Raw genomic sequence first — 15,378 nt, forward strand, 5'->3', positions numbered from 1 at the left:
ATGATTGCCTCACTGCTCCCAGATTCCAGGGGCTGTGGTGCACTGGCCTCCTCAGGTTGCAGGCAAAGTTGGGGTGCGTTGGTCTCCTTGTTGTCTCCAATTTTCTGGAGCTCGGGTGTCTCGTCCTCCAACGCCCTGGAGCTTTGCCGCCTCTTCTGTCGGTGCCGCTCTGGCACTTCCTCATCCGAAGAGCTGCTGCCCTTGTCATCCGTGTCGGATGGGAGACGCCTCTTGCCGCTTCTCTGGGAAACGCCTTTGCTTCTTCTTCGCTCCCTCTTACTTTTCTTGTTCTTCACCGTCCGCCACTCCCCCTGCTGCTTTCCCACTGCTGCCTCCTCCTCCATTGATTCGCTGTCCTGAGGACTGGAAGGTTCAGGGGGTGGTGCTGTTGATTGGCTCTCTGTTGCCTCAATCTCTTTCTCCACCTTGTCTCTCTCTGTGTCCTCCTTTGTCCCGTTGAGCTCCCTGGGGGCCTTGGTGGTTGGAGTGACACGGAACATTTCTTCTGCTTCCCCGTGGTCGGCTTTGGCTGCCTGTGCGTAAGTACGGCAGCGTTTGGGGCAGGTCCTGTAGAGGTGACTTGCCTCGCCACACAGGTTGCAGCACTTGGCCTGTTTGCAGTCTTTTGTCTGGTGCCCTTCCTGTTTGCAGATCTTGCAGAGGGAGGCGCTGCAGTTGGCCGCCACATGACCAGCCTTGCCGCATGAGCGACAATGCTTGGGTTGCCCAGCGTAGACCAGGTAGCCACGGTTTCAAACTGATAAGAACAGATTTTTTTTTTTTTTTTTTTTTTTTTTTTATTGTAAAAATATACTTTATTCATAAAAATCTTCAATCACATTCAAAACCATTTCAAAAACAACATTACAAGGGTACAATCCAGGTTAAACTTTTACAAAATGTATCACCAGGTGCATCAGTACAAACAATATTACAGTCATTTACAGCCTTTCATTTTGATCTGTACAGCCCGAGGGGCTCTAAACAGTTCCCAGTCTCTCGGTGCGCTGTGGTAGAAAGGTCTTAGACAGCGACCCTTCCCCATTGCGCCTTTGCGGCAGCTGCCCCAAGCTTTAGTGCGTCCCTCAGCACGTAGTCCTGGACTTTGGATTGTGCCAGTCCGCAACAATCGGTCGGGGACAAATCTTTGTGCTGGAAGACCAACAAGTTTCGGGCAGACCAAAGCGCGTCTTTCACCGAGTTGATGATCCTCCAGCTGCAGTTGATGTTTGTCTCGGTGTGTGTCCCTGGGAACAGCCCGTAGAGCACAGAGTCCTGTGTCACAGAACTGCTCGGGATGAACCTCGACAGCAACCACTGCATCTCTCTCCAGACTTTCTTTGCAAAGGCACAATCCACAAGGAGGTGAACAACGGTCTCTTCCCCACCACAGCCACCTCGAGGGCATCGTGCAGAGGGGGTGAGACTCCTGGCGTGTAGGAAGGATCTGACGGGGAGGGCCTTTCTCACCACCAGCCAAGCTACGTCTTGGTGCTTGTTGGAAAGTTCTGGCGATGAGGCATTCTGCCAAATGACTTTGACAGTCTGCTCGGGGAACCATCCCACAGGGTCCACCCTCTCCTTATCCCTCAGGGCCTCTAGGACGTTACGTGCTGACCACTGCCTGATGGACTTGTGGTCAAAGGTGTTTTTCTGCATAAATTTTTCCACCAGGGACAGGTGGTACGGCACGGTCCAACTACTTGGAGCGTTCCGCGGCAGCGTGGCCAGACCCATCCTTCGCAACACCGGGGACAGGTAGAACCTCAGCACGTAGTGACACTTGGTGTTTGCGTACTGAGGGTCTACGCACCGCTTGATGCAGCCGCACACAAAGGTGGCCATCAGTATGAGGGCGATGTTGGGCACGTTTTTTCCCCCTTTATCTAGAGGCTTGTACATCGCGTCCCTGCAGACACGATCCATTTTCGACCTCCAGATAAAGCGGAAGATGGCTCGAGTGATCGCCATCGCGCAGGAGTGTGGAATGGGCCAGACCTGCGCCACGTACAGCAACAGCGAGAGTACCTCACACCTGATGACCAGGTTCTTACCCGCAATGGAGAGGGAGCGTCGCTCCCACATGCCCAGTTTCCTTTTCACCATAGCCACTCGCTCCTTCCAGTTTCTAACGCATGCCCCGGTCCCTCCGAACCATATCCCCAGCACCTTCAGGCCGTCAGCCCTGACAGTGAAGGGGACAAAGGATCGGTCAGCCCACTTCCCAAAGAACATGGCCTCGCTCTTCCCACGATTTACCTTGGCTCCCGAGGCCAGTTCGAACTGGTCGCAGACGTGCATCAGTCTGCGCACCGACAGCGGATCCGAGCAGAAGACGGCGACGTCGTCCATGTACAGGGAGGCTTTTACCTGAGTGCCTCCACTGCCTGGGATCGTCACTCCTCTTATGCCCGGATCCTTCCTGATGGACTCGGCAAAGGGTTCTATGCAGCACACAAAAAGGACAGGCGAGAGAGGGCAGCCCTGCCTGACTCCAGATTTAATGGGAAAGCTATCTGTTTCCCACCCATTGATTGAGACTGCGCTACTGATGTTAGTGTAGAGCAGTTGGATCCAATTTCGAATTCCCTCCCCAAACCCCATTTTGGAGAGCACATCCCCCATGTAGGTGTGCGATATTCTGTCAAAGGCCTTCTCCTGATCCAAGCTGATGAGGCAGGTATCCACACCCCTGTCCTGTACATAGGCAATCGTATCCCTGAGCAGCGCCAGGCTGTCAGAGATCTTCCTGCCTGGCACAGAGCAGGTCTGGTCAGGGTGAATCACCAATTCCAGAGCGGATTTGACCCGGTTGGCGATGACCTTGGACAGAATCTTATAGTCCATATTCAACAGTGAAATGGGTCGCCAATTTCTAATTTCCTCCCTTTCCCCCTTGTGCTTGTAGATGAGGGTGATGATGCCTTTCCTCATGGATTCTGACATGCTGCCGGCCAGGAGCATACTCTCGTACACTTCTAGCAGGTCTGGGCCGATCAAGTCCCACAGAGCCGAATACAACTCCGCCGGCAGGCCGTCGCTTCCGGGGGTTTTACTCTTCTCGAAGGACTCGAGGGCCTTAGTCAGTTCGTCAGGAGTTAGCGGTTTGTCTAGGCTCTCCCGCGTACTGTGGTCTAGGACCTCCGTGATAGAGGACAGGAAGGACTGGGAGGCCGTGCTGTCCGTGGGCTTCACGTCATACAGTCCGGCATAAAAGGATTTGCTGATCCTCAGAATGTCGGACCGTGATGACTTTACTGAGCCGTCTTCTTCCTTCAGGCTGCTGATCACAGAGCGCTCTCTGTGTACCTTTTGGAAGAAGAAACGTGAGCACGTCTCATCCTGCTCCACGGAGCGGACTCTGGAACGGAAGATGATCTTGGAGGCCTCCGAGGCAAAGTGCGAGGCTTGCTGGCCCTTCACCTCTTGGAGCTCCTCCTTGACATCCACCCCCATCGACTGCAGCCGGAGCAGATTCTGCATCTTTTCCTGGAGTCGGGACATTTCCCTCTGTTCCTTTCTAGCTTTCTGGGTGCCTTTGAGGATGAAAAACCTCTTGATGCTTCCCTTGATCACTTCCCACCAGTGTGTCAGGGACTCAAAGAGGGGTTTCACGGTTCTCCAACCTTTGTAATCCCTCTTGAGCTCCTCAATGTTCTCTGGGGTCAGCAGTTGCACATTTAGCTTCCATGCCCCCCTGCCCACCCTCAGGTCTTCCTCCAAGTGGCAGTCCGCCAGTAGGAGGCAGTGGTCAGAGAAGAACACCGGCTTGACCTCGGTGGATCTGACTGTGAATGCACGGGACACAAACAGGAAGTCTATCCTGGAACGAATGGACCCGTCTGGCCGCGACCAGGTGTATCTACGCTGCGCTCCGTCTGCAGGGTTGCTGAAGACGTCGTGCAGCTTGGCATCCTTAACTGTTTCCATCAGGGATCTGGACGTAGCGTCCAATCTGCTTCCGGCCCTGCCGGATCGTCCAGCCGCATCGATGATGCAGTTGAAGTCCCCGCCCAGAATGACCGGCCTGGAGGTCGCCAGCAGCAGTGGGAGCTGCTGAAAAACCTCCAGCCGCTCAGCCCCTTGTGCCGGGCCGTACACGTTAATTAACCGGAGTGGAGCGTTCTTGTACATTACGTCTGCTACCAGGAGTCGCCCGCCCACCACCTCCTTGACCTCGGAGACGGTGAAGTTGCCTCCCCGCAGCAGAATACCCAGGCCGGAGGAACGAGAGTCGTTTCCGCCCGACCAGATCGATGGCCCGTGGGACCACCATCGTGACCATTGCCTGTAGGAGCTGAGGTGCGGTATCGCACACTCCTGCAGAAACAACAGGTCAGCTTTGACCTTGGCTAGGTAGTCCAAGGTCGCAACACATCGCGTAGTAGATTTAATGCTACGCACATTTATGGATACAATCTTTAAACCCATATTAAAGCATTTATTCTCCTACCAAACCCACTGTCTCTGAGAGTCCCAGACCTTTAGTCTGCTCCTTCATACCCGTAGTGAGCTCAAATTCCTTCACTTTGGATGGGCTGAGGTAGATCTCCTTGGCCGTGTTCTGCTCCAGTGGCATCTGGAGGTTCACGTAGTGAGCGGATTTTGAGATGACCTTTGCTGGAGAAGCTTCTCCAAAACTCACCCCCTCTGGGGGGTTGCTGTTCCCGGCTTCCTGGAGCTGGGGTGCGATGATTGCCTCACTGCTCCCAGATTCCAGGGGCTGTGGTGCACTGGCCTCCTCAGGTTGCAGGCAAAGTTGGGGTGCGTTGGTCTCCTTGTTGTCTCCAATTTTCTGGAGCTCGGGTGTCTCGTCCTCCAACGCCCTGGAGCTTTGCCGCCTCTTCTGTCGGTGCCGCTCTGGCACTTCCTCATCCGAAGAGCTGCTGCCCTTGTCATCCGTGTCGGATGGGAGACGCCTCTTGCCGCTTCTCTGGGAAACGCCTTTGCTTCTTCTTCGCTCCCTCTTACTTTTCTTGTTCTTCACCGTCCGCCACTCCCCCTGCTGCTTTTCCACTGCTGCCTCCTCCTCCATTGATTCGCTGTCCTGAGGACTGGAAGGTTCAGGGGGTGGTGCTGTTGATTGGCTCTCTGTTGCCTCAATCTCTTTCTCCACCTTGTCTCTCTCTGTGTCCTCCTTTGTCCCGTTGAGCTCCCTGGGGGCCTTGGTGGTTGGAGTGACACGGAACATTTCTTCTGCTTCCCCGTGGTCGGCTTTGGCTGCCTGTGCGTAAGTACGGCAGCGTTTGGGGCAGGTCCTGTAGAGGTGACTTGCCTCGCCACACAGGTTGCAGCACTTGGCCTGTTTGCAGTCTTTTGTCTGGTGCCCTTCCTGTTTGCAGATCTTGCAGAGGGAGGCGCTGCAGTTGGCCGCCACATGACCAGCCTTGCCGCATGAGCGGCAATGCTTGGGTTGCCCAGCGTAGACCAGGTAGCCACGGTTTCCCCCGATTGCGAAACTGGAAGGAGGGTGGAAAATGGCTCCCTTACCATCGGTCTTTAGCGTGACCTTAAACAGGCGTTTGCCTGTCCAGATCCCCAAGTCGTCTCGAATCTCAGTGCCGCTCCCCACCTTATCGAAGTACCTGGTGAGGAAGGTGACCACGTCGGCGACAGGGACGAAGGGGTTGTACACATGCACCATCACCTCACGTTCCCGTTGCAACGGCAGAGAAAAGTGCGGCTCCGCCGTCAGGATCTTCATCTCCGGCAGGTCTCTCTTCTCCTCGAACACCCTCAGGAGCCGGACGCAGTCTGCCACTTGCTTGAACGTCACGTCGAAATAACCACCTTTGCGGGAGTCATGCAGGGTGAAGATCTCCGTAGCTTGGAAGCCGCACGCCTTCAACAGGATCCTCCTGGTGAAGAAGCCCCGATCCATAGGTGATCCTCCTTCGTCGCTGTGGTTCACCGTGACTCGGACAGTGATAGGTAACCCACGGTATGAATTCGGTTTGCGATTGGTTTTCGCCCTTCCATCCCGACCTTGCCATGGCAGGACCATGGTGTCGCCCCTGCAACACTACACTTGATCTTAGCCAAAAGGCCGAGAAGCGATGCCGGCGCCGCCCTTGACTTCCCCGAGTGCCATCTGCCTTCCCTCCTTTAAAGCAGACTGACAGCGTTCAAAGACTTATGTATATATATATCTAAGCACTGACGGTTTCACTGTTGGCATATTTGTCCCGGGATTTCTAATTGGAAAAGTTGCCTTTGTTCTCTCTCTTTCAGTGAGACTGCATCAGAGTTATGTAGATCGGCAGTATTCCACCAATCAGATGGGAGAGGGTTGTGCCTATCCACATGGACGTCAGTGTCAGAGGCTGCTGTGGAAGAAGCTTTTGAAAGCAGTTGCGTGTCTTGCAGGGCGTGAGTGACAATGCAGCAAGCAAGTGTGCAGAGCTGCACACATAGAGTCCTAGATTGGTTAGAGCAGAAAAGGAGGCCATTCGGCCTGTCGTGTCTGTGCTAGCTCTTTGCAAGAGCAACTCCCCTAGTGCCACTCACCTGCCTTTTCCCCATAGCCCTGCAAATATTTTCTCTTCAGATAATTATCCGATTCTCTTTTGAAAGCCACTCTTGAAAGTGCCCCCAGCACACTCTCAGGCAGTGCATTGCAGATTCTAACCACTCGCTGCGCAAGAAGGTTTCTCCTCATGTCGCCTTAGTTCTTTTGCCATTCACTTTAAATGGGGGTCCTCCATGTTGTGTTTTCCACCTTACGCAAACACACCGACGACACAAAGAGGATCGCTAACTCAATTCTTTGATTTGAAGAGATGAAATATATACAACAATATCTAGGTCTCTAGGACAGCTCCTATCATCGGCCCGAGAATTATACATGAGTATATACACGTCACACCCTGCCTGGCGATGCACAGCAATTTTAGATACGCTCTTTAAAGGTATACCACAACAACTCCAAGCTGTACCCTTAAATAATAAGAACTATTTACATTACAACAAATTGCTCTTCTGTGTTTGAACCTACAATTGTACAAAGTGATCACCTTATGAGTCCCTGGGACGGAATGGTGGTTCGTTGATACTGTGAAGTTGGTTTGAGATTGCCGTACGTTCTCACAATTCTGGTTGTCTGTAGGAGTCTTGCGCTGGGATCGTGTCTTAGATCGCGTTCTGCTTGCGATGGGGTTACTTGGTGTTTCTTGTTCTGGTACTTCCCTGATTCGCCATCGGTTTCTTCACAATGGGTGCTCGTACTTGATCTGATCATGGTTCTGGACAGATGCTGCTGATTTCTGCCGGATTTCATGTTCCATCGGTTGGGTGTTGTAGTCATACCTTTTGTCCAATGATGACTGGGAAGGGTTGTTCGCACTGTAATTCTGCTGGTGAAGGAGTGGTTGCACTGAGCGCTGTCGCTCTAAGGTGTAGCATTGTGACAGGCCGTCACAAGCCTTGTTTACTTTGCTGACATTTCATAAGTAAGCACTTTACAGTATATACATTCCGCCATGCTATTGGACCTGGGGCAGTGTGGTGATGCGGTAGTACGGTCAACTCCCCACTTTTCACACATCGGTGCGCAGACCGATCAACACCTGCGACCACTTCGAACCGGCCTCGGGTGCCAAGGGTAAACCGTGGCAAGAGCGAGGCCGTGCCCTTTGGGAACTGAACTAAGCTTTGTCCCTTTCACCAGCAGGTCAGACTGCCTGAAGCTGCTGGGGATATGGTTCGGAGGGACCAGGGAATGCGTTAGAAACTGGAAGGAGCGAGTAGCCATGGTGAGAAAAGAACTGGGCTTGTGGGAGCAAAGCTCCCTCTCCATTGCGGGTAAGAACCTGCTCATCAGGCGTGAGGCACTCTCAGTGTTGTACATGGCGCAGGTCTGGCCCATTCCTCACTCCTGCGCTGTGGCGATCACGCGAGCCAACTTCCGCTTTGTCTGGAGGTCAAAAGTGGACCATGTTTGCAGGGACATGATGTAAAAAACCTCTGGATGAAGGGGGAGAAAACATGCCCAACATCACCCTCATCCTGATGGCCACCTTTGTGTATGGCTGTATCAAGCTGTGTGTAGACCCAAACACCAAGCGTCACTACGTGCTGAGGTTCTACCTGTCCCTGGTGTTGCGAAGGATGGGTCTGGTCACGCTGCCACGGAAAGCTCCAAGTGCCATATCACCTGTCCCGTGTGGAAAAATTATGCAGAGGAACCGCAAGTCCATCAGGCAGTGGTTAGCACGTATCACCCTAGAGGCCCTGCGGGAAAAGGAGATGGTGGATCCCGTCGGATGGTTCGCCGAACAGACTGTCAGGGTCATTTGGCAGAATGCCTCATCACCAGAACCTTCCAACAAGCACAAAGACGTAGCTTGGCTGGTGGTGAGAAAGGACCTTGCCGTCAGGTCCTTCCTACACGCCAGGAGCCTCACCCCCTCTGCACGTTGCCCTCGAGGTGGCTGTGGTGGGGAAGAGACCGTTGCCCACCTCCTTGTGGAATCTGCCTTTGCAGAAAAGGTCTGAAGAGAGTGGCCGTGGTTCTTGTCGAGGTTCATCCCGAGCAGTTCCGTGACACAGGTCCGGACACTGTGCTCTACGGGCTGTTCCCAGGGACACACGCCGAGACAAGCATCAACTGCAGCCGGAGGATCAACTCGGTGAAAGACGCTCTTTGGCTGCCTGAAACTTCTTGGTCTTCCATTGCAAAGAGTTGGCACATTCCAAGGTCCAGGACTACGTGCTGAGGGACGCACTAAAGTTTGGGGCAGAGGCGCAATGGGGAAAGGTGGCTGTCTACGACCTTTCAGCCATAGTGCACCAAGGGGCTGGGATTTGCATAGGCTCCTCGGGCTGTAAGACACACGGTGAATGTTTCCAGTGAATACTACATGTATCACTTTTGCCTTGAAGCACCTCAGAGTGAAACATGATCTATGTAGGCAACTTAAATACCATTGCACTGTCTGACTGTCTGTTATGACCATTTTGAAATGTCTGCAATGTTCCTTCCTGCAATGGTTACGCTAGATGTGTCGTGTAACTGGCAGGTAATGGGAAATTTCGAGAAACGGTCAGTCACAAGGGAGAACACGTGACGGGCATGAGAGACAATCCACGAGTCTTTGTAGCTGAGTTTCCGTGTGAGCAACTAGCTCACAGCGCAGAGGAGTTCTTCGATCGAGGCCTGCTGTATTTTTGTCTTTGCTTTCAGTTTGGGCAGTCAAAGAACAAAGAACAAAAAAAACGTACAGCACAGGAACATGTATTTCGGCCCTCCAAGCCTGCGCCGATCAGTCTGTGGAGCTTGCCGGCTGACCTGGCATGCAGCTAAACTCCTTCCACATCTACAGGGAAGGCAAAGTCAGGAGCGTTTCTCTCAGAGCGTAGTGAGTCTTTGGAACTCTCTTCCTCAAAAGGTGGTGGAAACAGGGTCTTTGAATATTTTCAAGACAGAGCTGGATAGATTAACAAGGCGGGGTGGAAGGTTATCGGTGGTAGGCAGGAATGTGGGGTTGAGGTTGCAATCAGATCAGCCATGATCTTCTGAATAGTGGAGCAGGCTCTTGGGGCCCAGTGGCCTACTCCTGCTCCTAAGTTGTATGTTCGTACATGTAGGGGCATTAGTTTTTACTGATTCCAGTACTTCTCCTGCACTGAACCTGGAGAGTACTACGTCAGCTGCTGTTGAGTTGTTTCCTGATGCCCTGCTTTCTTTTGTACGAGCTGTCTAGCATCCTCGTTATGGGCTTCCTTTGCTTGGCATTGGGCCTTCTTTTGGGCTGACTGTTGGTCTATTTCCTTTACGGGATGTCAGCATGACATCACCAGAAGGGAAATGTGTCATGTTATGAAGTCACAGTAAATAGGTCCAATGCATTATATCATTATAATAACACAAGATGATGATCAGCAGTGAGAAGACAGGTGGCAGCAAGGATAAGTACAGGTACGACACAGTGAACAGCCTTAGATCCTGTTAAAATGTTGAAAATGTTTCTCCCCTTCTCAAAGATTATTTCCTTCAAAATTTTAGAAATCTTTCAGCTTCAACCAGAAGTCACATACAAGCCAAACAACAAAACCACCTGCGTGCACAGCACAGCACACCATCTGCCAGCCTGCAATGATGTCGGCTCTCTTTTAATCACCTTTTCACCTCCAATCAGTCCTATTCAGCAGGCAAGCAAAGGAGCGCAGAAAATACATCTGCACGGCTGCTTCTAACTTCTAGAAAGGGAACAGCCTTATCCTAGGAAAGTGAAAAATATCTATACTGTCACAAAGTGATGCACTTGAACTGCAAAACACCACGCTTACCTGAGCTTGTGTCACAGTTTTTGCTGTCTACCTCAGCCAGTATTTTTCTGTATTCTCAGTCGTCCATCCTGGCTTCTTGCTTTCTCTGCAGCTTTCAGATGCCTCCCCTTGGCCGGCCTCAGTGCTCAGTGACAGATCAGCGCTCGCTATTATTTGTCCTCAGTGGTAACTGCTAGGGGAGAAATGCTTGACTTTTTCAATCACCTTTTACCTCAGTAAAATCCAAGTAGAACCTAAAGTGGCAATGCTTCTCCCTCTCAGCACCCAACATGTCTTGCCTTTTCTTCAGGTTGGCTTTGAGTAAGCACAACAGTTGCTGCCTGGCTGCCATTAGAGACAGTTTTCAAGTACAGAGACAAGGGGCAGCCCCATGACCCCTCCCCCGACTCCTGCACAATATGCAAATATAGCACATTGTCTGAGTGCAATTTGGGAGCTGAAGATGGTTTCACAGTGGGATACAAGATATGAGGAGAGGTCACAGTCAACGTTTCCTCACAGACACACCGCCACATAAGCCCCTTTAAATTTGCGCGGCTGTGCAAAAAATTTAATGGGCCCGCACACTTAAACAAATCGGTCACGCACTGTAATGACTCGCCTCATTCAGTTCAACAGAAATTAGGATCATGTTTTTAACCTGTGCCCTCGTTTTAAAATATTTTGTGTTCCATATTTACTTTCTCAATTTGTTATTAACTTACTTTACACTGCTTTATATCCTATCTTGTCGCAGATGTGGATCAGTCTGCGCACCGACAGCGGATCCGACCAGAAGACGGCGACGTCGTCCATGTACAGGGAGGCTTTTACCTGAATGCCTCCACTGCCTGGGATCGTCACTCCTCTTATGCCCGGATCCTTCCTGATGGACTCGGCAAAGGGTTCTATGCAACACACGAAAAGAACAGGCGAGAGAGGACAGCCCTGCCTGACTCCAGATTTAATCGGAAAGCTATCTGTTTCCCACCCGTTGATTGAGACTGCGCTACTGATGTTAGTGTAGAGCAGTTGGATCCAATTTCGAATTCCCTCCCCAAACCCCATTTTGGAGCGCACATCTACCATGTAGGTGTGGGATATTCTGTCAAAGGCCTTCTCCTGATCCAAGCTGATGAGGCAGGTATCCACCCCCCTGTCCTGTACATAGGCAATCGTATCCCTGAGCAGCGCCAGGCTGTCAGAGATCTTCCTGCCTGGCACAGAGCAGGTCTGGTCAGGGTGAATCACCAATTCCAGAGCGGATTTGACCCGGTTGGTGATGACCTTGGACAGAATCTTATAGTCCACATTCAACAGTGAAATGGGTCGCCAATTTCTAATTTCCTCCCTTTCCCCCTTGTGCTTGTAGATGAGGGTGATGATGCCTTTCCTCATGGATTCTGACATACTACCGGCCAGGAGCATACTCTCGTACACTCCTAGCAGGTCTGGCCCGATCAAGTCCCACAGAGCCGAATACAACTCCGTCGGCAAGCCGTCGCTTCCGGGGGTTTTACTCTTCTCCAAGGACTCGAGGGCCTTAGTCAGTTCATCAGGAGTTAGCGGTTTGTCCAGGCTCTCCCGCGTACTGTGGTCTAAGACCTCCGTGATAGAGGACAGGAAGGACTGGGAGGCCGTGCTGTCCGTGGGCTTCACGTCATACAATCCGGCATAAAAGGATTTGCTGATCCTCAGAATGTCGGACCGTGATGACTTTACTGAGCCGTCTTCTTCCTTCAGGCTGCTGATCACAGAGCGCTCTCTGTGTACCTTTTGGAAGAAGAAACGTGAGCACGTCTCATCCTGCTCCATGGAGCGGACTCTGGAACGGAAGATGATCTTGGAGGCCTCCGAGGCAAAGTGCGAGGCTTGCTGGCCCTTCACCTCTTGGAGCTCCTCCTTGACATCGACCCCCATCGACTGCAGCCGGAGCAGATTCTGCATCTTTTTCTGGAGTCGGGACATTTCCCTCGGTTCCTTTCTAGCTTTCTGGGTGCCTTTGAGGATGAAAAACCTCGTGATGTTTCCCTTGATCGCTTCCCACCAGTGTGTCAGGGACTCAAAGAGGGGTTTCACGGTTCTCCAACCTTTGTAATCCCTCTTGAGCTCCTCAATGTTCTCTGGGGTCAGCAGTTGCACATTTAGCTTCCATGCCCCCCTGCCCACCCTCAGGTCCTTCTCCAAGTGGCAGTCCGCCAGTAGGAGGCAGTGGTCAGAGAAGAACACCGGCTTGACCTCGGTGGATCTGACTGTGAATGCACGGGACACAAACAGGAAGTCTATCCTGGAACGAATGGACCCGTCTGGCCGCGACCAGGTGTATCTACGCTGCGCTCCGTCTGCAGGGTTGCTGAAGACGTCGTGCAGCTTGGCATCCTTAACTGTTTCCATCAGGGATCTGGACGTAGCGTCCAATCTGCTGCCGGCCCTGCCAGCGAGTGTTGGGTGAGAGTGCGTGTTTTTTGTGTGTAGCTGCTGCGGGTGAGTGAGTGAGTGAGAGAGAGAGAGAGAGAGAGAGAGAGAAAGAAAGAAAGTTGGATTTTGGAACATGTACATGTTGAGAAGTAAAGAAAGCAGATGTTTGTAAGAAAACTATTTTTAGCATTGAAAATCCCCTGGAAAGGGGAGGGTGCACCGTTCCCAGAGATACTGCAATACCGGGTCGATGTGTGGAGTGGACGGAGCAAGCCCCTATTCCATCTCCCTGCTCCAAAAATCAATTTAATATATGGTCCCCAGATAAGGGACGTATCAGATATTAAACTGATAAGAACAGATTTTTTTTTTTTTTTTGTAAAAATATACTTTATTCATAAAATATCTTCAATCACATTCCACACCATTTCAAAAACAACCTTACAAGGGTACAATCCAGGGTTAAACTTTTACAAAATGTATCACCAGGTGCATTAGTACAAACAATATTACAATCATTTACAGCCTTTCATTTTGATCTGTACAGCCCGAGGGGCTCTAAACAGTTCCCAGTCTCTCGGTGCGCTGTGGTAGAAAGGTCTTAGACAGCGACCCTTCCCCATTGCGCCTTTGCGGCAGCTGCCCCAAGCTTTAGTGCGTCCCTCAGCACGTAGTCCTGGACTTTGGATTGTGCCAGTCCGCAACAATCGGTCGGGGACAACTCTTTGTGCTGGAAGACCAACAAGTTTCGGGCAGACCAAAGCGCCTCTTTCACCGAGTTGATGATCCTCCAGCTGCAGTCGATGTTTGTCTCGGTGTGTGTCCCTGGGAACAGCCCGTAGAGCACAGAGTCCTGTGTCACAGAACTGCTCGGGATGAACCTCGACAGCAACCACTGCATCTCTCTCCAGACTTTCTTTGCAAAGGCACAATCCACAAGGAGGTGGACAACGGTCTCTTCCCCACCACAGCCACCTCGAGGGCAACGTGCAGAGGGGGTGAGCTTCCTGGCGTGTAGGAAGGATCTGACGGGGAGGGCCTTTCTCACCACCAGCCAAGCTACGTCTTGGTGCTTGTTGGAAAGTTCTGGCGATGAGGCATTCTGCCAAATGACTTTGACAGTCTGCTCGGGGAACCATCCCACAGGGTCCACCCTCTCCTTATCCCTCAGGGCCTCTAGGACGTTACGTGCTGACCACTGCCTGATGGACTTGTGGTCAAAGGTGTTTTTCTGCATCAATTTTTCCACCAGGGACAGGTGGTACGGCACGGTCCAACTACTTGGAGCGTTCCGCGGCAGCGTGGCCAGACCCATCCTTCGCAACACCGGGGACAGGTAGAACCTCAGCACGTAGTGACACTTGGTGTTTGCGTACTGAGGGTCTACGCACCGCTTGATGCAGCCGCACACAAAGGTGGCCATCAGTATGAGGGCGATGTTGGGCACGTTTTTTCCCCCTTTATCTAGAGGCTTGTAGATCGCGTCCCTGCGGACACGATCCATTTTCGACCTCCAGATAAAGCGGAAGATGGCTCGAGTGATCGCCGTCGCGCAGGAGTCTGGAATGGGCCAGACCTGCGCCACGTACAGCAACAGCGAGAGTACCTCACACCTGATGACCAGGTTCTTACCCGCAATGGAGAGGGAGCGTCGCTCCCACATGCCCAGTTTCCTCTTCACCATAGCCACTCGCTCCTTCCAGTTTCTAACGCATGCCCCGGTCCCTCCGAACCATATCCCCAGCACCTTCAGGCCGTCAGCCCTGACAGTGAAGGGGACAAAGGATCGGTCAGCCCAGTTCCCAAAGAACATGGCCTCGCTCTTCCCACGATTTACCTTGGCTCCCGAGGCCAGTTCGAACTGGTCGCAGATGTGCATCAGTCTGCGCACCGACAGCGGATCCGAGCAGAAGACGGCGACGTCGTCCATGTACAGGGAGGCTTTTACCTGAGTGCCTCCACTGCCTGGGATCGTCACTCCTCTTATGCCCGGATCCTTCCTGATGGACTCGGCAAAGGGTTCTATGCAACACACGAAAAGGACAGGCGAGAGAGGACAGCCCTGCCTGACTCCAGATTTAATCGGAAAGCTATCCGTTTCCCACCCATTGATTGAGACTGCGCTACTGATGTTAGTGTAGAGCAGTTGGATCCAATTTCGAATTCCCTCCCCAAACCCCATTTTGGAGAGCACATCCCCCATGTAGGTGTGCGATATTCTGTCAAAGGCCTTCTCCTGATCCAAGCTGATGAGGCAGGTATCCACACCCCTGTCCTGTACATAGGCAATCGTATCCCTGAGCAGCGCCAGGCTGTCAGAGATCTTCCTGCCTGGCACAGAGCAGGTCTGGTCAGGGTGAATCACCAATTCCAGAGCGGATTTGACCCGGTTGGCGATGACCTTGGACAGAATCTTATAGTCCACATTCAACAGTGAAATGGGTCGCCAATTTCTAATTTCCTCCCTTTCCCCCTTGTGCTTGTAGATGAGGGTGATGATGCCTTTCCTCATGGATTCTGACATACTACCGGTCAGGAGCATACTCTCGTACACTCCTAGCAGGTCTGGGCCGATCAAGTCCCACAGAGCCGAATACAACTCCGCCGGCAAGCCGTCGCTTCCGGGGGTTTTACTCTTCTCGAAGGACTCGAGGGCCTTAGTCAGTTCCTCAGGAGTTAGCGGTTTGTCCAGGC

At 52.2% G+C, this 15,378-nt stretch overlaps 1 protein-coding gene and 1 pseudogene across 1 annotated transcript; both read right to left on the reverse strand.

Moving 5' to 3' along the window:
* Window positions 1–802: 802 nt before the first annotated feature.
* LOC144674611 (uncharacterized) lies at window positions 803–14,515 on the reverse strand. The gene is made up of 2 exons (XM_078535882.1): window positions 14,298–14,515; window positions 803–2,035 (listed from the first exon to the last, which is right to left on the reverse strand). The coding sequence occupies exons 1-2, from the start codon at window positions 14,495–14,497 to the stop codon at window positions 1,024–1,026; spliced, it is 1,212 nt and encodes a 403-aa protein (XP_078392008.1). The 5' UTR covers window positions 14,498–14,515; the 3' UTR covers window positions 803–1,023.
* LOC144674621 (U2 spliceosomal RNA) lies at window positions 12,894–13,072 on the reverse strand (annotated as a pseudogene).
* Window positions 14,516–15,378: the final 863 nt, after the last annotated feature.

Source organism: Cetorhinus maximus, unplaced genomic scaffold, assembly GCF_964194155.1.
Source record: "Cetorhinus maximus unplaced genomic scaffold, sCetMax3.hap1.1 HAP1_SCAFFOLD_727, whole genome shotgun sequence".
Classification (NCBI taxonomy): domain Eukaryota; kingdom Metazoa; phylum Chordata; class Chondrichthyes; order Lamniformes; family Cetorhinidae; genus Cetorhinus; species Cetorhinus maximus.